This window comes from Pogoniulus pusillus, chromosome 30, assembly GCF_015220805.1.
Source record: "Pogoniulus pusillus isolate bPogPus1 chromosome 30, bPogPus1.pri, whole genome shotgun sequence".
Taxonomy (NCBI): domain Eukaryota; kingdom Metazoa; phylum Chordata; class Aves; order Piciformes; family Lybiidae; genus Pogoniulus; species Pogoniulus pusillus.
In genome coordinates, this window is record NC_087293.1 from 13324638 (window position 1) to 13351907 (window position 27270).

The following is a 27270-nucleotide window of genomic DNA, read 5'->3' on the forward strand; positions in this document are numbered from 1 at the left end:
ACAACCATTTCATGTGAAAAGGACAACTTTCTGGAAAGTTTTAACAGGTGGGCCTTAAAGAAAAGGCAGGGAGAGAAAGAAGACATTGAACAGCAATGGTAGTGCAAAGTCTGGAGCGTAACCAGAGTCAGTACTGGGGCTGTCCAGCAACGAAACAACAATCTCAAGTAAAAAAGGCCACCCATGAGACCACACATGCCCTGCTGTCCTCAGGGTGCCAAAATCATTTGATGGAGGGCACCAGGGAATCCCAGTCCAAGTCATGCTCTGACAGTGCTGTGCAGTGCTCCCTCAAGGCATGGTCTCCATGAAGCACAGCACTGTTTGGCCTCTGAGACACATTCCCACGTCCTGTGCCTTTGTCACTTCACACAACAGGAAAGCAGCTACAGCAGATCCAGCAGATCCAGCAGATCCAGAGAGGATCTCCTTCCCCTCTACTCTGCCCTGGTGAGACCTCATCTTGAATACAGCATGCAGTTTTGGGCTCCCCAGGTTAAGAGGGACAGGGATCTGCTGGAGAGGGTCCAGCGGAGGGCTATGAGGATGATGAGTGGACTGGAGCACTGCCTGATGAGGAGAGGCTGAGGGACCTGGGACTTTTCAGTCTGGAGAAGACTGAGAGGGGATTTAATAAATGCTTACAAACATCTGAGGGCTGGGGGTGTGGGGGGACATGACACAGGCTCTGCTCACTGCTCCCTGCAATAGGACAAGGAGCAATGGGTGTAAGTTGCAGCACAGGAGGTTCCAGCTCAACACAAGGGGGAATTTCTGTACTGTAAGAGTCACAGAGCACTGGAACAGACTCCCCAGAGAGGTTGTGGAGTCTCCTTCCCTGGAGACTTTCAAGGCCTGTCTGGATGTGTTCCTGAGTGCCCTGAGCTGGATTGAATGGTCCTCCTCTGGCAGGGGGTTGGACTTGATGATCTCCTTGGGTCCCTTCCAACTCCTAATACCCTATGGGAATCCTGTGATCCAATGTCCTGACCTGAGACCAAACTCAGGCTGTCAGGACATAGTCTGCAAGAACTTGGGTTTTAGGGGCTTTTGAGAATGTTTAACCTGAAGAAATGCCTTCTCTCTATTCCTTATTTTTACTTCTCGCCTGGATCAATTCCTGGCTTATCAACAAAGCCTAGAAATGAAAGCAGAAAGTATTTGCACATCCAGGAAATCAAAAGAAAGCACAGCACCCAACAGATATGTTAATGAGCTATATTAATAGCTGATTACATCTTTGCTACAGGCATATTTATTCATATGTATGAATATATACACACACATGCCTACAGCAGACACACACACAGGCACTGTGGCTCTATCAGATTAAGCCAACATGCAGGAAAAGACAAAGAGAGCAAAATACTGCGCTTAAGTGCACTCCTACCACTGACAAAATCCAGGCCTGAGCCAGCCCCTGCCCTGTTCTGATACCAGCAGACTGACTCAGACAGTTACTCTCTCCTCTCTCTCTGCCTGATTACTGCGACCAGCCTCCAGACACAGCTCACATCATGTCTAGAACCTGTTCTCTAAAGAAGAAATGATGCTACCACACATGTGCCCCATTAGCAAGGAATGGGCCAAAGGGAGCAAGGTCAGAATATAAACAGAAGCCTGGAGTCCAACAGCCCAGCTCCCAAATGCAGAGATGCTGCTGCTCCTCACTCGAGAAGCTGAGACATGCAGTGCCAGGTCCAGTGCAGGATCAGCAGTGTCTCAGCACTGTGGCTCCCCTCTGCTCCCCTGTGCAGCAGCAGCTGCTTGAGCCAGGCACACTTTACAGCCCTCAGTGCTTTCTGTACTTTATGCAGCAGAGACCTGAAAATCAGACCAGGAGCTAACACTGTGCCCTCTCAACCTCCCACCTTTCTCTGTCCTGAACCTGTGCTCAAAGCGCATCCCTCCAGTATATCCCACCTGATATACCGGTCCAGAAGGGCAGGGGCACCCTGGTGCTCACCTAGGATGCAGTGAGCAGGCAGAGCGCCGGTGCCAGCACAGCAGCCTTGGTCCTCTCTGTGACAACAAGGAGCCAGCAGGCGGCACTCGCCAGCCTCGCCCCCTGCACCCACCGACCTGAGCTGGCTCAGCGGCTGCTGGGAATAGGGGATTGAAGACTCTCATCAGCAGAGCCTCCTTCTCTTGCTTTCACAGCCAAGCAGCTCTAGATTTATTCCTTCACCACTCAGATTGCTTTTTATTAGAACAACACCAACGATCCTCCCTATCATAAATCTTTCACATCTTTTGCCTGTGTTTGTGTACACAAAGGAGAGTGAGAAAAAACATAGAGGGAGATGATCTTTTGCAGCAGGCAGAGCAAACCTGGAGCCCTGGCCAGCCCACCACCCTTCCTCCCAACCCACTGCACACAAATGGCTCTCCAGGTGGCTTGTCAGGCACCTGAGTCCAGTGATTTCTATATGACAAGAGGGAGACTTTGGAATCCTTTGGCCCAATGCCCCCACTACAGTGTGCTGGCTTCTGGCATGCTGCCCTGCTCATTTCTACCTTGCTCTTGCAATGTAAAGGGGTCCCCTGATTCTGAAACAGTAAAATCCCTCATTTGGAAGCCTCTGCACAGGCTCTGCAGTGCTGCTTATTTATAATCCTTTGTATCAGGCAGCACAACCTGCAGAAGGCAGAGGAAACAGCACACAGGGGGCTGCCTGCACCAGCCTAGCGCTGCTTCCGCCCTTTGTCCTAGAGATGTGAGAACAAAGCAGTGGCCCCAGCACTGCCCAGAGGATGGGGGGAAAGTGCCTGGCCGTGTAAGCCTTGAGCTCAGACTGATTTGGTCTACATGTACCTCCCAGGGCCTGGTTCTGCTTGCGGGCTGGGAGGATCCCAAACAGAGTTGGCACAGAGCTGCTCCTGCCTGGGCACCCATCCGGACTCTGGAGAAGTCAAAGAGTGCTCATGACCACATGCAGCCCTTGGGGTGGACTGGGGGCCAGACACTGCTGCAGGAGTCTGAGAGCCTTAGCTGGCATACATCAGGCCTGACATTCTGCAAGCCTTCCTCCTAAAGACTCTTCCTAGAGATGCAGCCCCAAATCCATATTCAGATGTGTGCCCTGACACACTCACAATGCCAAGCTGTGGGAAGCTCCAGAAAACATTCAGATATGAGCTCCCTGTGGATGCTTTCAAGGATCCACAATTATCTCCAGAACCCACCAGTGGTTGCACAAAACCCACAGACCACCCAGCACTCTCTGCTTGTGTGGTCTATGCTTGGGCAGCAACAGTGCTGCATCATGTATGGTGGAGAACCAGAAAGCTAAAGAGAGTCTCCAGCCACTCACCGCTGTCCTATCTGCCTTCCAAAGACCTCACTTCATCCTGGGCCAGCATCCTTGGTTCCCCATCCAACAGGCTGCACTTTGCTGTGCAACAATATAAGCACAGCCAACAGGGCCAAACTCAGCACAAAGGCAGAGTCCTGTGCCAAGAGGAGAGGGGAAAGATGTTCAGACATCGTGATGGTCTCCAGGATGAAACTCTGAACACAAGATGGAACAGCATCTTGGCAACAGCCACTTTTTCATTGCTGTTGAGGCCCCATGTGAATTCTAACCACCTTCTGCTGGATTCTTCTGGCTGGACTAACAGAACGAATGAGCTTGCTGTGGAAAGCTCCCATGGGCCATGGATCCTGAGCATGCTGACTGTGATGGGAAAAATAAACTCCCTGCATCATCAGCAGAGCTGGGAGATAACAATGGCCTTGGCAAAGGTGAATTCCTATCTCAAGTTACATTGCTCCTTACCTTCCAGTCTGCCTTTATAAATTCTCACCATGCTGCACTGTAGAAATTGCCTTCAAGGAAGCTCCCTTGGAGCAGCATCAGGACTAACTCTACTCTTTTCTGCAGGCAGATGGAAGGAGGACAAACCATATTGCTATGATGGTGGAGAGGCCAAAGTGAGGGTGCAAGAGCTACATTCATGTACAGGTAGTGATCAAGTCCTTGCTGGAGCAGAAGATGACTACCATGAAGGAAAATGAATTTTAATCTGGAAACCCAACAAAAGTCTAAGAGCCCTAAGGAGCAAAGATATCAGAAGCTGCAAAACACATGAGCAACTGGGACTATCTTGAGGGCTGTAGCAGTGACATCCACAGCTTAGAGAGCTATTCCCAGTACTGAAAGCACTGCAGCATCCTTTCAGTGCTTCTTTCTCCCCCAAAGCCCATTTTTTCTCCAAAGTACCTGAAGTTAACTGCCAACTCTCCACATATTTGCTTTTCTAAGCAGCACTGCCAAAGAACCATACAATTTTCTCCTTAAAAGCCAGGTGACCTGATGACAGCAGCCAGAGGGAACCAGTCCCAAAACCAAGGGCTTCCTTTCAGTCACCCACTTGTTGCCAGACATCAATGGTTCCATAATCCCAGCATCTCCAGGGCCTCATCTTCTAACTTGGGACCTTAACAGCATGTGCAGCTCCTGTGCGTGAGGGAACGTGCACTGGCCCCAAGCCACACTAACTCCCTTGAGCATCTCCAGCATTCAAGCACAAGATGTGAACATGCATTCAGGCCCCACAGGAGGAATTCAGGGTCTGCCTTGGCAGTAGGGAAGGCAAGAAAGCTCTTATTCTCAGCTCCAAGCAGACCCAACTTCTCTTTGTCCCCTGCAGTGCAGAAGCCAAAGCAAACAGACGCCATACCTTCAGCTGCTGCTGTGAGCCACAATTTACCACCCTCTGAAGCACTACAGCAGCAGCAAACCAATCAGCATCGACCTACAGCTACATGAACTCAGCAAAACATCTCAGCAGCTCTGGGGATCTGCTTGTTTGATCCAAAACTAGCAAGAAGTACTCATAGTTCATCGATGCAGCAGCTCGAACAGATAGGGATGCAGATTCTGGAGAGGAAAGTAGGCCAGCTGCTGGTGCCAGCAGGCAGCTCCCAGCTTCATGTGGATGCTGTTAGAGCTCACCACCTCCACTGACAGCTCACAACACTGCAGGCTAAGAAAGACACAGGGTACCCTGTGCTCACAACCCATGCTAGAACACAGGTACAGCCAGAAACCCCAGGTTGCATCATGCAGCCCTTCTCCACAGGGGCAGTGGTAACACTGGAAAAATTCTGTCCTTTCAAATACTTGCCCTAATCAGCACAGTAATGTAAAGACTGAGACATGAGCAGACTGTAAAAGGTAGAAAATTAGTGCAGACTGTGCAGCTAGGGCAGCCCTGCAGGCTGGAAACACAGCACATTCCAGCTAATTAGCACAGGAGTTCAGATCAACAGAAACAAGCCTGTCCTTAACAAGCAGAGAGCTCCAAGCTCCACAGTCACAGACAGCAGGCACCAAACAGAGGTTCCCTGCAATTGTTCTGACAGTCAAGAAGAGCTTGGTCAGAAGAGCAAATTCAAACCAGCTGCCCCTCAGGACAGTCACCAGCTAACAACGGTTGACAAGTCCTTGCTGGCTTCTCACCTTAAGTTATCGGATTCATCTAGAGACACAAATTCATCTAGAGACACAACAAAGATGCCATCCCCTACATCTCCCAGACCAAGCTGCTGAGTTAAGTGAAACAGTCCTGTCTAGTTCTTTGCTATGCCCAAGGTCCTCCTGCCCACAAAAGGCACATGTCCTGCCTCCTCCCTACTGAAAATTTCTCCCTCCAAAGAAGGAAGTAAGAGGACCTCATGCCCTTCCAGAATCTGGCAGGGCTTCTTGGTCCCTCACATCCAACACTTGAGCCCATAGAAGAAAACCAGTCCTCAAGAGAGTACCTCTCTGTAGAAGGCCATCAGGCACCTGAAACTTTCAGGCTGGACACATGCTGCACACTAGGTGGTAACAGATTTTTAATCCCATCAGAAGGAAAATGCAACAAGAAAGATGAAGGAGACTGAAATTCTCACTGCACAGGAACACAGAAAGAAAGGACAGAAGGGAAATGCCTGTGGGCCCCTCTGCTCAGAAGGGAAGAGTGCTGCACAGAACTAACATACAGACCTCACCTCATCCCTAAGAGAGATGCTGAGTTTTCTCCATACATCCATGCTGTGAGGAATGGAGGCTACTGCAACTTGTAAAAGGACAGTATCAATTTGCTGCTCTGCACCCCCATAACTCAGGACAACAGGGAGACCACAAGTACTGGCATCAGCTGCTCCCTAAACTTGCAATTCAGAGGCCTCTGAATTGCAAGAGGCCTCTCTCTGCTTACTGATGTCCACAGTACAGTGCTGTATTCTCACCTGTTCAAGAGGTTGTTCCTGCTGACCATCCTCAGGAAGCCAGTTGGGTCAGTCATTGAGTTCAGCTTGTTATTAATCTCCTCAAACTGCTGGTCCATGATATCCCCAGCTTCACTCTCGGTCTCGCTGCTGGCACAGGCTCTGCAGGGAGAGCAGCAGGGTGAAGGAGTCATTCATGCAAGACACAGCAACAGCTTTGTGACAAATGTTCAGACAGTTTGAGAGAAAATGCTTTTCAGATACAATCTCAACCAAATGCTACATTCAAATTTCCCTTGGACTGCACCACCTCCTCCTGTTAGGCATACAGGAGAGTTAAAATCCCATTTCCTCTTCTTCTCTTGGGCATTCTCCAGTTTAAAGGGTGGACACAGGCTGATGGAGATACAGGACTCCAATTCCCATGCACTGCAGGTATGGAATTTTCAAGCTGTGGGTCTGCAAGGAACACCAACAAAGCCTTTAATTTGCCTAAGAACATGTGCTAGTGCACCCTTTCATATCCACTGGAAAACCTCCAAGCTCTGAATGTTTCCTTCACCACAAAGCCCAACATAAAAAAGGGAGCTGTGTTGCTGCTTCTGTTACACAAACAGGGAAAGCACAAAAGAAACAAAAAGAATTTACTCTGTCAAAGCCATTAGGACAGCAGCAAGAACCTGTGCTGGTGTGAGGCTAATTGGAATATTTTAATGACCGAAATTAAATCATTGGTTATAAAAAGGAAATAATGATGAAGTCTGTTTCATTCATTGGTTTGCTGAAAGGGATAAAAAGCCAAAATAAGTCATTTGCCCCTCTTTGCTCTGGGATGCTTCTCCCTTTCACATCCCCTTCACTCCTCTCTACTATCTTCCACTAACCTTGGCTAACCAGATAACAACAAAGCTTTGCTGGTTGTTTTGGTTTCTGTCTGGGAAGGAAGAGAGAGAGAGGCTTTGAGCCCCTTCTGGGCAGTTTCTTTGTCCAGGAGGGAATTTGGATTTCTGTAGTATTTCTACTTTGTATATAATTGTAAATCATGGAATCAACCAGGTTGGAAGAGACCTCCAAGCTCATCCAGTCCAACCTAGCACCCAGCTCTATTCAATCAACCAGACCATGGCACTAAGTGCCTCAGCCAGGCTTTTCTTGAACACCTCCAGGCACGGCAACTCCACCACCTCCCTGGGCAGCCCATTCCAATGCCAATCACTCTCTCTGACAACAACTTCCTCCTAACATCCAGCCTAGACCTCCTCTGGCACAACTTGAGACTGTCCCCCCTTCTTCTGTTGCTGGCTGCCTGGCAGCAGAGCCCAACCCCAGCTGGCTACAGCCTCCCTTCAGGTAGTTGCAGACAGCAATGAGCTCTGCCCTGAGCATCCTCTTCTGCAGGCTGCACACCCCCAGCTCCCTCAGCCTCTCCTCAAAGGGCTGTGCTCCAGACTCTCTCACCAGCCTTGCTGCCCATACTTGTAAATATAGTGTGTATAGATGCTTGTAAAGTTTGCTTTGCTGTGAATGCAGCTTTACCTTACTGAGCTGCTCTGGTAAATTTCAGCCGTGTGGGGAGGGCAGGTATAAGTTATTGGTCAGTTTAATCAGTCCAGCTGAAAGGAACCATTCCCCACAGAAAGTGAAGGCTGCAGTGTGGAACTGAACACCACCACACAGCCCAAACTTGATGACCCATCCCATGACAGCATCCCTTCCTCTCTGGGAGCAGGAAAGGGGAAAGCAAGCACGCTTACAGCATTGGGGAAGGCCATGGCCCTTCGATTTGAACCCAACAGCACAAAACTACAGTGCACTTAAGCAAGCTATGAACTAAGAAATCAAAAGTAATGAGTGCTCTGCATATTTAAATCCCTCTGTTCTTCACTGGTAGGCAGTGGACAGGTTCCAGGCCCTGCAGATGACAGCTTCTCTCAGGGTCTGGTGAGCTGGAACATGGTAGCAGTCAGCAGTGCTGTAGGGAAGCACCAGATTCATGTGGGAAACAAGTTTCAGAGCAGAACATAACATTCACCCACATGGAACTGACAAGATTTGTTTATTTAACTCCCTTCATGTAATTTTGAAGTGGAGAAAGAGCTTCTGCCTGTGATCACACCACACCAGCCCAATGATCTCAGAGACAAGCATTAAACCCAGAATCCCTAACCAAAACCATACCACTACCATCACCACGAAGAGAGGAGGAGGCTGACATCACAGTAAATTAAAAACTCATCCCAGAACCTAAAGACTGAAGGACTCCCTTTGCAGGAGGTGAATCTGTGGTGACAAATGGTTAATGGAAGTGACAACAGTATCTGCAAATCTCTTACAGGAGACACGCCGCAGATTTCAGCTGTGTGCATGCATCTCTACAGATAAGATTCAACCATCCACATGTGGAGTAAGATGCAACCTTCTGAATCAGGCAACCCTGATGCTTTAAGAGAAGGGTAGATGGAATCAATTCACCCTGAGGTTTTCCCCCTCTTGTCACTCTGCCAATATTCACCCCTTGGAGGAAGCAACCCTGCCCTGAAGTCCTCTCTTGCCAGCTGACTAAAGGTCACTCTCCCCTAGTGGTGCAGTGACCTTCCAAAGGAGCTCCCAGGCTCCAGTGCCACGCTCAGATGAACAGGATCAAACACCATCTTCATCACAAGTTTTCAGAATAATGATATGGATTTTTCCAAATCATTTCATATCTTGAATCTTACGGATTAGAGGTGTTGTGGTTACAGAAATGTTTAGAGAAAGCAGCCAGACCACCAGAAAGGAAAAAGAAAATCATTGTGGAGCTATCCCATGGGAAGAAAAACCCTCAGGAGAGACATTAAACCTCAGACTCATGTCTTTATCTAGCTGCAGAACCACATGGATCACTCTGACACTGCTTCCTGTTTTGGAGACAAGGGCAGTGAAGCAGATAAGTTTTTCTCTAGATAGAAGTTGTCCATCTGGACTCAGACATTCCTGACTACATAGCAAGGTTCACTTACAACAGCAAGTTGTCACCACATCCTTTACCCTGCACACTCTACACAGAAAGCAAATGATGACAGGGACATCCCCAACTCTGCTTCTCAGGTGGAAGCAGTCAAAGAAAGACTAGTTGCAAACATCAGTAGGGACACTGTATTTGTACTCATCCAATCAATAAATCAGGTATCAGTCATGAGACTGAGCATAACTAAGTAAAAAAAATGTGATTTGTGATAAGCCCCTAGGAGAAAAAAATAGCAGAAAGCATAGATGTGGGACCTCTAAGTAATGGACTGGAGTAAGATTACTCCCTCTGCTTAAATTCATCAGATGGATTAATTCACTGTGAATTATTTACTCAGCTCTAGCCACAAGGGAACATATTTGGAAGGGAGCAGAATTCCTATGGTATTCCCAGTTTTTCATAAGTAAACCCTTGAAAGGAAATTAATTACACTGGGAACTCTTAAGTAGGCTGGAATCTGCCCATATACAGCCAGACATAGCACCTGCCTCCTCATCCAGCCTGTGGCTTCATTACCCAGCCCATGGGTTCAGAACTTGTTTGCATGTGCATGTACAGTCACGCAGCAGGAAAAGCAGCCATGGATACAGAAATGAAGCTTTTTCTTGTCGTTGCTGCAATGAAGCTTTGCCTCTACTCTCACTCTCAGTTCTCAGACTAGCTCACCCCAAACTGCTGTAAGGTGCTTCCAGGTGGGAGAGCAGAGCACAGGGTGTCTGAGCCCTCAGCTTACCGGGTGTAGTAGGAGTCCACCCCCAGCGCCTCGCGCACGCTGGCGATGAACTGCTCCAGTGCCGAGTTGGTCATTGTCTGCAGGCTCCCGCTGCTGGCTTCCTGGAAGTCCCCAGCATTCTCTGTCAGGCTGTCACCCAGATAATGCTCGTGGAACTTCAGAATCCCTGCAAGGCACCAGAATCACGAGGTTACTCCTGCAGGGCAGGAAGAGTGCTGCCAGCAACCGCCTAGGAAGTGACAGGGCTGTGAGCACTTGGCATTTGCAGCACGACTGGGGCAAAGCAGTGCGTGCCATGTCTCCACGGGGCCTTGCCAGCATCATTACAGCCTTGCTTTTAAACTCTGGTTTTGTACTTTGCAGAGGATGGCTCAGGGGTACAAAGGCAGAGCAGTGCTTTTACGAGATGCTCAGACTGCCGTTTGTTATTGCACCATTCTCATATAAATTATACAACAGATTTTTTATCCAATGTGAGTAACTCGCATTTCAATGTGAGTTTTTCATCCAATGCAACCCACATTTCAATAGATGCATGCAGAAAATACCTATTAGCAGCCTCTGATCAGGTAAATTGAACACACGAGGCTCAAACGCTGAACAAGAGTGTTATTAGTAGAGCAGAACCTCCTCACATCACACAAAGAGTTTTCATTTCACTCATATGCATGAAAATACATTATACAGCAAGAAAGAAAAAGATGGATTAATGCACAGTGAAATATTAAAAGCCAGCACTTCACAATGGCTAAACCAGATGAAAGACACAAAACAGCAAGGGAAGAATTCAACTACTGCTGCAGATAAAACCTTCCTCCACTCAGACCATCATATCCTTCCCCATATAATTAATTCTACAGCCTGTGATCAACAGCTAAAAGGCTGCTCTGGATGCCCTGTTTGCCTTGAGAGCATAAATTATTAAACCAGTTAAGAAGAGTGGAGGAATAAAAATTAAAGCAACTCCTTCCACAGCAACAGCAGCAAATAGAGCCAGCAAAAAGGCAATCAATGGGGTAAAAACAATCCTGGGCTACCACTGAAGCTGCTCCCTCCAGCAGCACTGACTAAACAAGATTTGGTGACCATGGCTGGGCTGAAGTCACTACTGAAAAGCTCCCAGCAAAGCTGCTCAGGTGAAATCCTTGAAGCACAATAGTCTCTCTCCTTCCCAGCACCTGGCAGAGTGTTAAAGGAGGCAGTCACAAACCCATGTACCTGAGCAGTGTTTTCCTACAAGACCCATTTCAAGTGAAGAGCAGACTGGCCCTGAAGTCTAGTGGCAAACCATACAATGTTAGCAAGCTCAGCTTACTGCTAACACTACAGGATTACTGGCTAGCTAATTTACTGTGCTAATTACAGGCCTGAGGAGCCAGTTAGTGACTGAATGCAGAGCAGGACACCACCATCTTACACTCACACATGCAACATGGTAAAACACCCTCCAAAAGCCAGTCTTCCAGTCACTGTCATCCCATCCAAGGTCAGACACATGTGAATGTTTGCTTCCCTTCCCAAGGCATTTTTGGTGCAGTCTAAACAGTGTTTTTTATCTCTTTAGCTTTGTCATGGTGAAGGGCTGCAATTATTAAATTATATCCAGAAAGAACTCATGAAAATCTACAGTCATCGTTTTATTAGATAATGAACAACAGCTGCCTGCAAAAAGCAATCCTCTTCAAATTAATCCTCCTTGCTCCTCTGTGATAAGTGTTTCCACATTCATGAAAGGAGAATTCAGAGGATCAGGCAGTTCAATGGCATATCGGGGAGTGGGGACGCCCTTCTGTTTTCTGCAATCCACTTCAGTGAATAAATGTCAAAAGCTTTTGGAGGGATAAAGCACAGAAATATAATTAAAGTAGGGATTCTTATGCATAGAAGATTGTCACAAAGCCAACATACTTGGAATCTCATTACTGCTCTGCCCTGTGGGAAATACATACGGATTGGAGGCTGAAAAATGGAAATATTAAACACGTGGAACATATTCATCTCCAGGTGAACATCAAAGCCCTGAATAAGCACTTCTATGCCACTTTGCTGTGGCTGTGCCACAGTCTTCAGCCTATTCAGCTCTAAGGTATGAGATAGAAAGGATTCCCTCATGTGTCCACTCTGGTCCCAGGCTCATTGCTAGCTACAAATGGTGCAATTCTCCCTTTGCAAGGCGTGTTCACAGGCTCTCATCTCCACAAAGAACCTACCTGCCCCAGGAGCCAGCAGCCAGCTGTACAGATAACCTGCAGCCAGTGAGTAGTAGAGAACAAGCCCCCTTTGGCCATTCACTGTCTCCAGGACCTGGTCAATGGTAACTGGAGAATAGGGATCAGAGTCCTGCTGCCCAGTCTGACGTTCCACAAGCAGATCAGCAAATGCCCTCGTTCGTCCTCTCTCTGCTACTGCCAATGCCTCATCGTGGTGACCTGGAAAGATAAAGCCAGCACTCAGACCTGGCAGCCATATGGCCTGCAGCACAGTGTGCAGGAACAGGGGCAGCTGCTATCCCAACCTCAACTAAAACCTGGGGAAGCAGAGCCACAGCACTTATTTGTGGAAAGAGCAGTTTGAGCTGGAGTAGTGCCCCAGATCATCTTGGCTGCAGATAAGAACACAATGCATAGAAGAATGAGCCACAGAGAGGCAAATGAATGGAGGAGGCAAGAAAGAAGACTCAGAGGTGCCTGAAACCCAAAGTAGGACACCTTTATTTCTGTCCTGGCAAAGAAACGCTCAGACAGATGATGAGTAAAGGAAGTATCATGAACTGCCCTCTCCCTCCAGCTTCAGCTGAACTCTTGGCATGAGCTTGGAATTCAGGTCACTGTATGATGGCATTTCTTACCGAGACTGACAAGTACTCGCTGCAGGGCCTGGTAGGAAGATGTTTGCAGGTCAAAGAGAGACAGTTTGTAGTCTGTGCTCAGCTGCACCTCGTGGCGGATGGTTTCAAACAGTGCTGAGGCCCGGTACAGCTGGGATGGGAAACAGCCACAGTCACTTACTCATAGGCACAGCACAAAGCACTAGCTGGGAAAGCAGGAGGACCCAGGGCAAGCATTCTCTAAGGCAGAATGCCTAACAGAGGGGAGGTGACTTCTGATGGAGCATGGGCCTGAGTCAGCTCAGGATGCTCCAGCCATCTGCCTCCCGCCCTGGGGAGAAAAGTGACCCGAAGGGCTCTGAGCACACAAGCCCCCAGCACAGGGCAGTCCACAGTACCTGGTGCTGAGCCTCCTCCAAATTCCCACTCGCCCAGAGGGAGAGACCAAGGCCGTGGCGGATTTTGGCTTCGTCTTCTCTGCGTCCCAGCTGCTCTGCCAGCCTCAATCCTGGAAAGCAGTCAGGGTGAGAGGAGGCCAGGTTGCCCAGTGAGCACTTATGCCTCCATAGCACCCCAAGCAGGGCTGACACTTGACCTGGCACCAGCATATGAGGTGCCTCACCAGGACAGACATTGCCATGGACTATGCCCTCCTTACCTGAGCTGACTCCTGCAGTTCCCCCAAGACCCACTCACTAAGCCTCTAGGAGGCTATAAAACCTTAAAAGTCACACAAACACAACCACACTGAGCTGCCAAACAGCCAGAACAGGCACCTCCTCCCACATTACTGCCTCATCTCCCACCAGCTCTGCCCAGCCTCCTGGAAGGCTCAAGTACTGGTTTCCGAACTGAGCCAGAGCAGAGGGCAGAGTTCTGGCATGAAGAACCTGGAGTTCATTTCACTTTCAGAAGCACCTTCTGTGGTGTCCCTCCTTCAGCCACACTCCACACCCCTTGCCTCAGTGGGCCCTGCTGACAACAGGCACATCTCCTCTTAGGCACCTCAGTTTCTCAGGGACTGAGGAGCAGGGGCCCTGGCCAGAACCAGGCAGCTCAGCAGCCGCTAGCATTTGCAGGCTTTTCAGGAATTCTGTGTCACACCAGGAGAAGGAGCTGTATTTAATTTCTCCCCTTCCAACTTAATTGAATTCCCTCAGCACACTGGAATCCTGCCAAGGTCAGTTTCAGGAAAAACTAACTGACATAATTAATCCTTCAGCTTCCAGCTTCATACGCTCCAGCTACGCTGCTCATCTCCTCCATCAGAGAGCTGTGACCACCTTGAACAGATGCTTGCTTGCATGCTGGAAACCCTTGTAGCAGTGCAACTCACAAGCCAGTGTGGGACCCAGTGCTCAACAGTAGCAGATGGCTTCTGGACACCAAGGCCTGAACCTCCTCCCTCACCTTCCTATCCAACATAATTTGCTTCCCCTCACAGCTTAGAGGACACTCACCCTTGAACGCAGAAGGAAAAGCCAGGTGGCTATCAGCAAGGCACACATCAGTTTGAGACCTCCTCTCAGGACCAGAGAGATCCATCACAACCTGATGTGGTTTCCCCAGAGCCAGCTCCTGGTATGCAATGCTACTTATAGCAAAGGCTTACAGCTTCTAGGCTCAGGCACAAACCCTGCCAGGTGCAATCTGGGCTCAAGATCAAAGCTGGCTGAGTTGCCTCCAGGAAGGCACAGATCCTGCTCTGCAATGCTTTCTCTACAGGACATCAGGAAGTCTCTGACCATAACAGCCTGCTTGGCCAGCAACTCATGGACAGTCAGCAGTAGCTATGGATGTCTGCAAGCTCTTTTGCACCAAACACCACTGCCAAACATCCTCTTAGTGCCACGCTCACGGTACCTTGCTGCTTTCTATGCCTTCAGGCTTCCCCTACAGGACATCAGGAAGGCTTTGTCTGACCATAATGGCCTGCTTGGCCAGCAACTCATGGACACTCAGTAGCTATGGATGTCTGCAAGCTCCTCTGCATCAAAGACCACTGCCAAACACCCTCTTAGTGCTGCGCTCACGGTACCTTGCTGCTCTCTATGCCTTCAGGCTTCCCTCTGCACCTACCACTACATGCTGCGTGCCATAATTCAAGCTCTTACCTTCTTGCAGGTACATCACAGCCTGAGAGTAGTTCTGCAAGGCATGATGAGTCCTCCCCAGGCTGCTGTAGGACATGGTTTTGGCTACGAGGTCGTTCATCTGTGCCGCAATGCTGAGGTGCTGCTCCTGATAGACCACTGCCCTCTCGTAGGTGCCCAAGGACTCGTAGGTCAGGCCCAGGTTGCCGTAGGCCCTGCCTTGGCAGGTGGGGTTGTTGGTCTCCTCGGCAATCTGCAGGTCCAGCTGGTGGTACTGCAGGGCCGTGTCGTACTCGCCCATCTGCTGGTAGACGCCGCCGAGGCCGCAGGCAGCGTCGCTCTCCAGCGCTCGGTCCTTCATCTCCCGGGCGATGTTCAGCTGGCGCTCCAGGCAAGAAATGGCCTGCTCGTAGTTGCCCAGCTGGCTGTGCAGGCTGCCCAGCTCCCCGTAGGCCTGGGCCTTGTTAAATGCCTCCCCCAGCTCATGTGCCACCACAAGCCGCTTCTCGAAGCACACCAGAGCCTGCTGCAAACTCCCCATAGCCCTAGAAGAAAACAACAGCATTTATTTTCTTGGAAGGAGAGGATTTGTCATTTCCTCCAGAGGCCAGCTCAAGCCTTTCAAGCAGAGACAAATCACCTTCCCCAGGAGCCATCCTCACCACCTTTGAATTAACCTCTTTCCACCACCCTACAAACCTCTCTTCCTCTAGGCCAGAGCAACATCAGCTCCATTATTGCAGCTGGCAGCTGAGTCCCTCACACCCAGAGGACTCTGCTCCTCGCCCCTGTGCCACATCCCCACACACAGCAGCCAAACGAGGCCACCCCACCTGCCTCTGTCCACACTGCACTGTCTGCCATGAGCATACAAACACAGTGCTCCTTACCTGTGCCCGTTGCCCAAGCCCCGGTAGGCCTTTGCCTGGTCTTGCATACGGTTCAAGCTCTGTGCCACAGACAGGTACTGCTCATAATACTTTATAGCTTCCTCAAAGTCTCCCAGAGCCTCGTAACAATCTCCCAGGTTCCCATACGCTCGGCCCCGATCTAGCACAGATTCGTTTCCGCTGAGCTGCTGCAGCATGGCCAGCTGCTGCTCGAAATAGCCAATAGCTTCCTCCATGACATTCATGTTCATCTTGGTAATGCCCATGTTACCGTAGACTTGGGCTTCTATGCTGGGGTCCTTCAGCTTCTGCCCGAGCTCCAGCTGCTCTTCGTAACACTTGAAAGCCATGGTGTACTTCCCAAGCGCCATGTACACTGCGGCGAGGTGCCCGTGCGCTCGGCACTCACCCGGCAGATCTCCCAGCTCCTGGTACACCTCCAGCTCCTGCGTGTGGTAACCCAGAGCCTTGTCACACTTCTGGATCATTCTGTATGCAGAGCCCAAGGCTGCGTAGGCACTGGCTTCCAGTCTCCTGTCTTTAACATGATGGGCTAAGCTCAACTGCTGCTCATAAAACTTTATTGCACCATTTACGTCTTTTTTACAGACAAAAATATCCCCCAAGTTTCCCAGAGCTCGAAATTTGGCCTGGGAATTGTTCAGAGATTGGGCCAGTGACAACAAGTACTTTTGACACTCCTCTGCTTTGTTGAAGTCCATCAAGGCTTTGAAGGCCAAGCCCAGGTTGCAGTAGGCTTTGGCTTGGCTCAGCTTGTCGTGAAGATCCTTCGCTAAGGCAAGGTCCTGCTCGTAGTACTTGACAGCTTCCTCATAGTTCCCGAGGCAGTAGTGGGCATAGCCAAGGTTATGGCAAACCTTCCCCTCCCCTTCCATGTCCTGCAGCTCCGGCGAGAGGCGCAGGTACTGCTCGTAGTAGGGGGCTGCCTGCGCGTACTCTCCGCGCGAGCAGTGGAAGTTGCCCAGGTTGCTGAGGGCCCGCGCTTCGCTCTGGATGTCGCGCAGCTCGCGGGCGATGTTGAGGTGATTCTGGTAGTGCTGCAGAGCGCGGTCGTGGGCACCCAGCGCCTGGTAGGCCACCGCCAGGTTCCCGTGCGTAGACGCCTGCGAGGCGCGGTCGTTGACTTCCATGGAGATCTGCAGCTCCTGCCGGTGGTACTTGACAGCCTGGTCGTACATGCCCAGGGCGTTGTAAGCGTTGCCCATGTTGCCGTAGGCACGGCCCTGGGCCGCGTAGTCGCTCAGCTCCTGAGCTATGGACAGGTGCGTCTTGTGCAGCCGCAGCGCCGTGTCGTAGTCGCCTTTCATCTGGTGAATGATTCCTGCAGGGAGGCAGAAATGGGCTCAGTGAAAACCCCACTCTGTGCCACCCCTCCTGCAACACCTTGCCATGCCCCGGCTTCCCTGCAGCCCTGTCCCCTCCACGCAGCATGCCAGCGTGGCACAGCTTCTTCCCAGAGGAACTGACTCCTCGCTCCTAACAGGCAAAGCCCAGAGGAAGGGCTTAGATTACACATGGCACACACTGGACACAGCAGGCAGCACTGATGGGGGAAAAACAAAATAGCATAAATAGAAAAGAAAATGTGCATATGATGAGGTCCAAGTGTCAGAGAATCATGGAATCACAGAACCATGGAATCTCAGATTCTGTGACGCTTGGAATCATAGAATCTAGATGTCATAGAACCACAGAATCACAGATTCCACGACACTTGGAATGATAGAATCTAGATGTCATAGAACCACAGAATCACAGATTCTGTGACACTTGGAATGATAGAATCTAGATGTCATAGAACCACATAATCACAGACTCTATGACACTTGGAATCACAGAACCTAGATGTCATAGAACCACAGAATCACAGACTCTATGACACTTGGAATCACAGAATCTAGATGTCATAGAACCACAGAATCACAGATTCTGTGACACTTGGAATGATAGAATCTAGATGTCATAGAACCACAGAATCACAGACTCTATGACACTTGGAATCACAGAACCTAGATGTCATAGAACCACAGAATCACAGACTCTATGACACTTGGAATCACAGAATCTAGATGTCATAGAACCACAGAATCACAGATTCTATGACACTTGGAATCACAGAACCTAGATGTCATAGAACCACAGAATCACAGACTCTATGACACTTGGAATCACAGAACCTAGATGTCATAGAACCACAGAATCACAGATTCTATGACACTTGGAATCACAGAACCTAGATGTCATAGGATCACAGAATCACAGATTCTATGATTCCAAGCACCACAGAATCATGGAATGGCAGGATCTATGATTCTGTGACACTCGGCCCTCACTAAATGCATGCTTTCTTTTTTACTTATGCTATTTTAGTTTTTCTCCCATCAGTGCTGCCTGCTGATGCCAGAGCTCATACTCCACACCCTGAGCAAGAAAGCATTTGCTTTTCTATTTCAGCCATATCATCTTGTCCTGGCTGTGAGACGTGGGAATCTGCTAATATCACAACTCATTCTTCAATTAAACTCTGCTAATAATGCAGCTCCTTTGCAAAGATGCATGAACAGCCCTGGAGACCCAGTAGCCCCTGCAGCAGGCCCTGCAAACACACATCCTGCAGAGCTGCCACAGTTACTTGATACCTGAAGACCACTTCAGGACCTTTCCTGCACTTTCCTGTTTCCATCCACATCCATACCCCAAAATACAGGCTGAGGGAGAAGAGAGGCAGTGGGTCAGCTGCCTTGCCCAGTCACCAGCAAGAGCAGTGTGCTGTGATCAGGACCCAGCACATCAGCATCTTTGTGGTTTCTACTCTGAAGGAAAAATGTGAAGACCAAGGTTTTCCAAGTCAGCCTGGAACAAAGGGCTGACATTTGCTTTCCCAAGGCGATTTGCACCTCACAGATTCTTTTTTCCTTTTAAGGACTCCTGTAGGATTGAAACCCCAAGTTCCATTAGGTCAGCACGAAGCAGTCTGACTTGTTTGGATAGAAGCAGAGGTAGCCCAGTCACTCCCAACCCCTGCTCGTGTTGCCACTGACTCAGGCGTCAGGAGAAGGCGATTTGGGGAATGCAGGCAGAGCAAACCAGCTGCTGCTGACAGTTGGTTTCTCTCCCCTCGCACTGCAGTCGAGATCAAAGCTAGAGCCCCTGGCAGCAGGGACTGGCTCCCTGGTGTCTCAGCTCAGCTCCCGGACAAATATTTCCCCAGCTCCCACAAGCCTGCAGCTCCCATTGATCAGTGCTAGCTATTCCATCTCTGGCTGAGACATGCTGCTATCTCCTCTGCAGCAAGAATGGGATGAACTAAGCTAAGTGACCCCACTAATATTCTGGCCTCCATGCTGGGGCTCGGCAGACAGCTGCACTGCCGCACACAGCAGAGCGCTCACTGGGAAGGTGTCTGCAGAACAAACACAGAGCAATTACAAGGGGGTGGACACAAGGCTACACAACTTGGAACCTGCCAAAAACAATCACTGTGCAAAGTGTCCCACCGATCAGAATCTAAAGAAGGATGGAATTAGCTAAATCATTGCCCTAGACACAGCATGAGGTGTCTGGGCTGGGAGCAGGCAGAATCAGTGCTGCCCAAGGAGCCTGTGCTTCCAGCCTTGTCTCCTGAACACTGTGTCCCTCCCAGACAGCACCATGGGGTGCCACAGCTCCATCGCAGACACCCAGGCTCTGCCAGCAAGACATGCTGCAGCAGGGCCATCTGAGAGAAAGCTAAACACACAGCTTCTGGAAAGGCACCCTTAGAAACCAGGGCTCCCAGTGTAAAGGGACAGGCGAGAGGTAATGAAGCAGTGTGGAATGTAAGTTTCTGCTTTCAGCATCCAGTACATAACAAAATGTATTAAGAGAGCCCAGCTTTAGCTCACAGCTTTTCCTGTGACCAAAATGATCCTATTTGTACTACTGCATCTCTCAGCCACTATAGTCCTCCAGGCAGACCACTGCTGTGTGCAGAGCAGAAGATGCTTGATCACTCTGAGGCTCCTCTGGCCACCCATGGATCACCAGCCACATGATGTGAACCCCATTCCTGTCACAAAGTTCCTCTCCTTATTTTTCCATCTCAGCCCTCTTACCTTCCTTGCATTAACATCTCTGGTAACACTGGAGATTATTTTGGTATTAGCTGACTTTACAGAGAAGCCAAAATCTTCACCATTCAGGATCATTTAGGAGGGCCTAGCGTGCAGATAGGATGCCACAGCTCAGCCTCAAAGCTTAAGCACCCTGAAGAAACTCCACAGTGAAGAACAAAGAAAGTCAGTGCACAGTGGTCACCGTTAAAATGCCATTGACAGCTCAGAAGACTGTGGACAACTATCCACAGAAGCGGTGGAAGAAGGATTAGGATGCTAGGGAGAAGTCCTATGCTCACTGTAACTATCCCTCTCCCTCAACACAGCAGAGCTCACCACGGAGAAAGTGTCTGGAGTGCTGATCCAACCCAGACTCCCTCTCACTGCCACTTCACATTATACTTGAGGATAAGAAAAGGAGTATCTGAGGCTGCAGATAATAGGAATTCCTGTCCCAGAACATCAACCTCTCCTGTCCCACACGGAGGAAAAGAACTAGAAGATGGCAAGTCAGACACAGAGCATGGCTTTGAAGGCAAACAGCAGCCAGAGGAGTGAAATTCATACAACAGTCAAATTCATACAAAGTTACTTGAACAGCCAATGCTGCTAGTGCTTGGAGAGAATGTGGTTGGATGCTATGCCCCCCACAAAAGCCTGCTCTGTCATAAGCCTTGCTCAAGAAAATTCCCAAAATTTAATCTAAAAAGAAATTAATGTTGCTCTTGGAAAAAAAGGAACCTGGTAAGAGATCCCACAAGGCACCTCCTGGTATGTTTCCGTGCCTGGAGCAATCACGAAGAATGGTCTCAGGAAGGAAAGGCTCTGACTCAGACTCCAAAATCATCACCTACCAAATACATTCTCTCTTTGTGCATTCCTCAACAGACAAAAATGAGGTTCGTAGATGGATAAGAGATGAAGCCTTCACAGACTTAAAAGTTTTAGTCAGCCTCTTTACTGCCAAGAAAGGAGAAAAACAGTGAGCAAATGTTTGCCAGGGGATACCCAGGACAAAGCCAAGTAGCATAACAGAGAACAAAGCTGTGCTCTCCTCACCCATGGAGTCTTCTATCACATTAGTTTGCTCGAGTTGTCACCCATCTGTTGTGGCACTTAAGGAAGAAGGATCCAGAAACACACTGTCACTTCAGAACATCAGCATTCTGACTCATTCTAACAGCTATAATTTTTGACTTCAAAGTACAAGAGAATCTTCTGGTCCAGCAGCTAGGCTACATTCTGGAATAGCACACAAAGGATACAGCAGAACAGACTCGAGACAAGAAACCAGCAGACATGAGGGGAGACAGCCACAGCCAGCCTTTACTGCCTTACATAGTGTAGAGCACCAAGAATGACACAAATTCCATTCTTGCCTGGCTGATGAACACAGAACTGGGTGGAAACCTGTGCAAGACACCAGTAAGGCTGCCAGAAGAAATACATTCTGCCTGTGTGAATCCCCAGCATGCCCAGTTCAGGCAACAAATCAGTGAGAGAAGATAACAGACTAACTCTGGGACATTCCTCCTGGCTCCTGTGCTGGAATATGGCAGGACACTGCAGCAGGAATCAAAGGGACCTCACCAACATCCATAAATAACTGATGGGTGACTGTCAAGATGAAGGTGCCAGCCTCTTTTCAGTGGTGCCCAGTGATAGGACAAGGAAAAACAGGTACAAACACAGGAGCTTCCACCTCAACACAATGGTGAGGGTGATAGAACAGGTTGGCCAGAAAGGTTATGGAGTCTCCTTCTCCAGAGACTTGCAAAACCCACCTGGATGTGTTCCTGTGTGACCTGCTCTACATGATCCTGCTTTGGCACAGAGGTTGGACTCGACGAGACCACACCTGGAGTACAGCATCCAGTTCTGGAGCCCCTATTACAAAAGGGCTACGGATGTGCTGGAAGGTGTCCAGAGAAGGGCCACAAGGATGATCAGAGGGCTGGAGCTGCTCTGCTGTGAGGAAAGACTGAGGGAGTTTAGAGTCATAGAATCATAGTTGGGGCTGTTCAGTCTGGAGAGGAGAAGACTCTGAGGCGACCTTATTGTGGCCTTTCAGTATCTGTAGGGGGCCTATGAGAAAGCTGGGGAGGGACTTTTTATGCTGTCAGGTAGTGATAGGACTGGGGGGAATGGAATGAAGCTGAAAATGTGTAGATTCAGACTGGATGTTATGAAGAAGTTCTCCAACATGAGAGTGGTGAAACTCTGGAATGGGTTGTCCAGGGAGGTGGTGGAAACCTCATCCCTCAAGGTGTTTAAGGCCAGGCTGCATGAGGCTCCAGATAGCCTGATCTAGTGTGAAGTGTCCTTGTCCATGGCAAGGGAGTTGGATATAGATGATCCTTGTAGTCTCCTCCAACTCTGACTGATTCTGCCTCTCCAGAGGAGCCTTCCAACCCTGCCATTCTGTGATTCTGTGACTTCCAGTGCCCCTCAAGTGTTAGCCAGTGCAGGACAAAGCTCAGCTGCACTGTACCCCCCAGCTCAGACAGAGCCAACAGTACTCCTGCCTCAGCCTGCTCATTCAGAATGGAATATAAACACAGAGAAAGCTGAAACAGAGCAAAGCTGCTTCTGAAGCTCACCCCTCCAGTGGGAGCACCACATCCCACCCCCTCCTCAGCACAGATCCGAGAGCCTAACAGCACCAACCATGCCTTGCAGCTGGCTGGATGAGCATGCTGGGGAGCAACAAGACGAGGGGAAGGGGTCTAGGGTGAGTTAGCAACGTCTCAGGAACCAGGGGAAGAGATGACCACACCTAACCACCATTTTGTGGCCCTAACTGCAAAAATGCTTCAAGAGAAAATAGCTGGCACCTTTGGACAGCACATGCAGTAGATGAAGACAGGCAGAGAAGCTTTCTTGTACCAAGGGAGAGACTGTAAACTGGGCTTTGTTAACAATCTGAAGTGTCCTCTCTCCACTGCAGTGGGAGCCCTTTGGAGCAGCTGAGGCTGGAAAGCCAGCTCTCCACATGAAGCCTTGGCATTTGGAAACACCATCTGCTTTGCAAAGGTTGACAATCTGAGACTTCTGGTTAAACTCCACATCTCCTTGTTGTGAAGGGCCTGATAACTTGTGACTCGCCCTCAGTCCATTACTTTCTGCTTACTGGGTCACAGAGCGCAGCTCCATCTCCCTGCAGAGCAGGACAGCAGCTGGGCCATGTTACATCCCATGTCTGTCTTGCTCAGCATTAGATAGCACACTTCAGAGAGCTTTCCATCTCCATCAGTGAAATGCAAACAGAGGGTTTCTGTTGCTTCAGCAGAGAGGCCAGCTCTAACATTCTGGCTCACAAACACCATTTAGATACTTTTTTTTTTGTTGGCTATTTTTTTTGCCTGTCAGCAGGGTTATTTTGATGAGGTTTTGTTTTGCATGTGGATTAGATGAAAGAGACAATTAAGACTTGACTTTTTAATTGGTACTGGACACATTTTAAACAACAGGAATAGACTTCCTCAACAAGAACTGCATGTTCTCTTTCTCCAAGTATAACTTAACTCTGACAGAGAAGACATAAAAATACAGCCAAAGAACAGCTGAAACATGAGATCCTGCACTCAGAAGCTAGGAAAACTATTCTAATACCAAGTGTGGAGTGGCTGAGTCAGCATACCAACTGAAAGTTATATTTAGGCTTAAATCCAACACAAGGAAAAAAATACTCTCTGTGTTCTTTGCTGCACTCTCTTTTCTTAACCTTTTTTTTTCCCTGAAATTACATGCTAAAAGCATCACAAAACCCAAAGCTGCTGCAAGACTCACAGGGATATTAAGACAAATTTTCTGGTCTCAAACCAACTGATTTTGACCCAGCCAAATGGTGGGAGAATTTAAACCACAGGTGAGTAGCAAGAAGGCTGAAGAAGAAGAGCAAGTTACATCCTTTCACATCAGCTCTTGTTTCACTCTGGTATGGGGCACAGCAACTCAGCCAGAATCAGCACTTGCAGGGAGCTCAGCTCCTCTCAACATTTCTGTACCAGTCTATTGGTTGCTGTTTTTCACAGTGCTGAGTAGCACAAAGACAGACCACATTGGGCTCACAGGCAACTAGAAGAAATGCTCCAGGAACTTGAATTAACCTATTTCTTCCAGCAAAGGAGCTGTGGTCTGCCCAGTGGCAAAAGGGCTGGCAAAGACAGGAGAAGACAACACAGAAAACCCAAGATGGCTCATCCCCACACTGACCCAGGGAAGGAAAACAAAAGCAAGTGGCAGCTCCCATTTCCCCAGGCACCATTCCCTCAGTTTTCTGCATTTCCTCTATCCCTGTCACAGATCAGCCGATCCCTCATGCTCCTACACCTCCCCAAGACCAGCCCCACGCTGGCAGCAGAGCTGGGGACATAGTCTGTGCCTTACTAGATGCATCTGCTGCTGCTCCCTGCAAAGGCTCTTACCTAAGTGTTAGAGAAAGCCAGATGCCAGGCTTCTTGTCCCCAGCCCTTTCGCCTCTGGGTGCTGTCACACTAGCAGAAATGTTATCAGTGCTTCCTTCTCCCTAAAGCCAAGCAGCCAGCAGAGCTTTTGCCTCACAAACCTCTTCTGCCTCACACATTTTTGCCCTAATTTGTGTAAAGGAGGAGATTCGCAGCACTAATTAGAAAGCCAGGGTGGTTTTGTTTTCTCCAGCTCACCTTATCTTCTTCATTCAGCTCCCGAAGACTCAGCTATTAAGAGAAATTAAGTAATTCATCAAGCCCTTTTCAATTACCTGCTGTTGATAACATCAGAGTACAATTAGCATCTACAAATGAACCAAGTGCCAACTGCCAAGCAGAAGCAGAAGCTAATTTACAACGTGGGGCAGCCTGCAAGCGCTGAGATGCAGGGCTGCCAGCAAACACGTACTTTGTTATACCAGCAACAGCCCTGTTCTGCCACTCCCAGCCAGCTGAGAACACATCCTGAACAACAGCTGGAGCATCAGCAGCACAAACCCTGCATCTCATGGCAGAGATGGAAACGGTCTTTTGTTGTTTCCACATCTGGCACTATGAAGGAGCAGCAGGAATGGACTTCACTTGGATGTAATCAGTCCTTCCCTGCCTGCCAGCAGGATGCCAGTGCCTCTCCTTAGAAGAGCAGCAGATTCCTACACTCGGTTGACCCATGTGTTTCCCAGCCTACAAGGCAGCAAAATTTCGACATACTCAGCTGACAGGCTCCCAAAGAGCCAGCCAGGTAATAAACCACAGCACTTCTTGCCTTAGTGCAAGACTTTCACATTCATTTCTGACACCTGAATTGCCCCTCACATGCACTTTAACCTTTTCATTTCCCTCCTGCTGTGAGCTTCTGCTTTATGATGCCTTTCTGAGAAGGTTAATAATTGAACATGGGACATGTTATACTGGCACACAATCTGCCAAACGGCTGTTTAATTTATGAAGACAGTCTGGTGAAGCTGGGGTAACTAAAAAGCCAGCACACAGCAAACCTCCTAGCAGCAGCTCTGAGTGTCACAGCATTCCCTGACAAGTTTTGGAGCAAAGCTGGAGGTGGGGAGATTCAGACTGGATGTGAGGAGGAAGTTGTTCAGCATGAGAGTGGTGAGAGCCTGGAATGGGTTGCCCTGGGAGGTGGTTGAGGCCCCATGGCTGGAGGTGTTTAAGGCCAGGCTGATCTAGGGTAGGGTGTCCCCGCCCATGGCACAGAGGTTGAAACTAGATGATCCTTGTGGTCCTTTCCAACCCTGACTGATCCTACGATTGTAAGTTCTGCTCTATGTCAGGGCCTTACCTAGATTGGAGGAGGCTCTGCCTTCAGCAGCTCGGTCCTGCAGGCTCTCAGCGATGTGCAACTGTTCTTCATGGTACTGCTTAGCTCTCTCCAGGTCCTGCATACACCTAGCTGCGTGGCCCAAGCCAGCATAAGCTCGCATCTCAATGGCCTTCTCAGCCAGCTCCTGAGCCAACTCCAGCACATAGTTGTGGTAGGACATGGCTTTGTCGAAGTTCCTGCGGTAGTGGTAGGCGCTGCCCAGGTTGCTGTAGGCTCGAGCTTCCTCCCGCTTGTTCCCCAGCTCCTTGGCGATCTTAAGGTGCTGCTCGTGGCACTGCACTGCGTTTTCAAAGTCCCCCATTGCAATGTACACTGCTCCCATGTTGCCCAGCTCCCGTGCCTCAGAGAGCTCATCTTTGGACTGCTTTGCGAGGAGGACACACTGCTTGTGGCTAGCCAATGCGTTTGGGTAGTCCCCAATAGCTGTGTACACGTGGCCCAGACTGCTCAGTGCTGAGGATGCTGCCTGCAAGGGTAAGAGAGAAGAAGTAAGTGCCAGTCTCCATGCAAACAGGTCAGATTGCACCAGTTCTAGAAATTCAAATCACAAAATGCCATTCTGGAGAAGAAATGTGACCACCAGCTGGGAAACCTGCACTCCACAGCTCTTCCACAGCCCTTGGGGCAGCGGGGGCAGAGGCAGCAGGAATGGGATGGCTCAGAAGAACAGAGTGAGAATCATCTCGTCTGTGAAGCCATACAGTCCACGTGTGTGTCCCCGGCAGAGAGGAAGGGCAGCACTGCAAAGATGCAGAGACCAGTGAGGAAACAAAGAAAGTGAACACTGCAGAAAACTGCTCTCTAGGACCAGCCTGAGCTACTCCAGAGAGCAGCGAAGCTCTCCCCATAGGCAGCCATACCTCAGGTCACCTCTCTTGATTAACATCTACACCAAGTCTTGCTAGCACAGCAAACAGCCCTCTGTATGGCAGCTCTTGAGAAAGCTCACAAATAATGACAGCCACTTCCAGAGAACATTGCAAGTGAATGCCTGCCCTATTCTGCCCTTCACCTAGTCAGGGCATGTCAAAGCAAGCTCCTGAGACCTTGCAGGGTGATGCCAAAGCACTGTTGGAGAACAAGAGCAGAACACATAACTTGACATAACCATGCTGCTGAGGAGTCTCTGTTCTCTTCTTCCCAGGCTAAAAGCTGTTGAATACTGGAAAACTGACACTTGCAGCCAGCACTCATCTGGGAGGAGGGAGATGCCTCTGCTGCTTATCTTGCAACAGCAGTGTGCAGTCACCAACATCTCCTTGTACTTCTGCTGCTTGGGCACTCACAGCACACTTCGAAGAGCACAGTTCTTACTGTGCAGCATCAAGAGTCCTTCTAGCACAGCACTGCTGAGCCCCAGACAACCTTGGGACTGCAGCAAAGACAACAGTAATTCGGCAGCTGGAGCCTGTGTCTCCTGGGGACATCTGAAATAAATATAGCCATTTGAAAACTTGAGTTCTTGCCCCTAAGAAACAGCTGTATTTAGAAAAGACAAATTATCCTTTTGCCCAGTGCATCCACCAGGACACAGGCCTGGCTTCCACTCAGCAGGGCCAGGACAGACACAGCCAGAC

The 27270-nt window shown here is 49.4% G+C and overlaps 1 protein-coding gene across 2 annotated transcripts in view; it reads right to left on the reverse strand.

Annotated features, from left to right (window-relative positions):
• Positions 1 to 27270, reverse strand: part of TTC28 (tetratricopeptide repeat domain 28) — a 104954-nt gene that overhangs the window by 16928 nt on the left and 60756 nt on the right. For both annotated transcript variants that reach the window (XR_010307767.1, XM_064168159.1), the window contains exons 5-12: positions 25652 to 26159; positions 15768 to 17109; positions 14899 to 15422; positions 13183 to 13292; positions 12806 to 12935; positions 12168 to 12386; positions 9958 to 10123; positions 6239 to 6379 (exon numbers count right to left, since the gene is read on the reverse strand). Coding sequence is in view for 1 of the 2 variants with exons in the window: in XM_064168159.1 (XP_064024229.1) it covers positions 6239 to 6379; positions 9958 to 10123; positions 12168 to 12386; positions 12806 to 12935; positions 13183 to 13292; positions 14899 to 15422; positions 15768 to 17109; positions 25652 to 26159 (3140 nt within the window). In the remaining variant the exon portion in view is untranslated. The remainder of the gene's footprint in view (positions 1 to 6238; positions 6380 to 9957; positions 10124 to 12167; positions 12387 to 12805; positions 12936 to 13182; positions 13293 to 14898; positions 15423 to 15767; positions 17110 to 25651; positions 26160 to 27270) is intronic.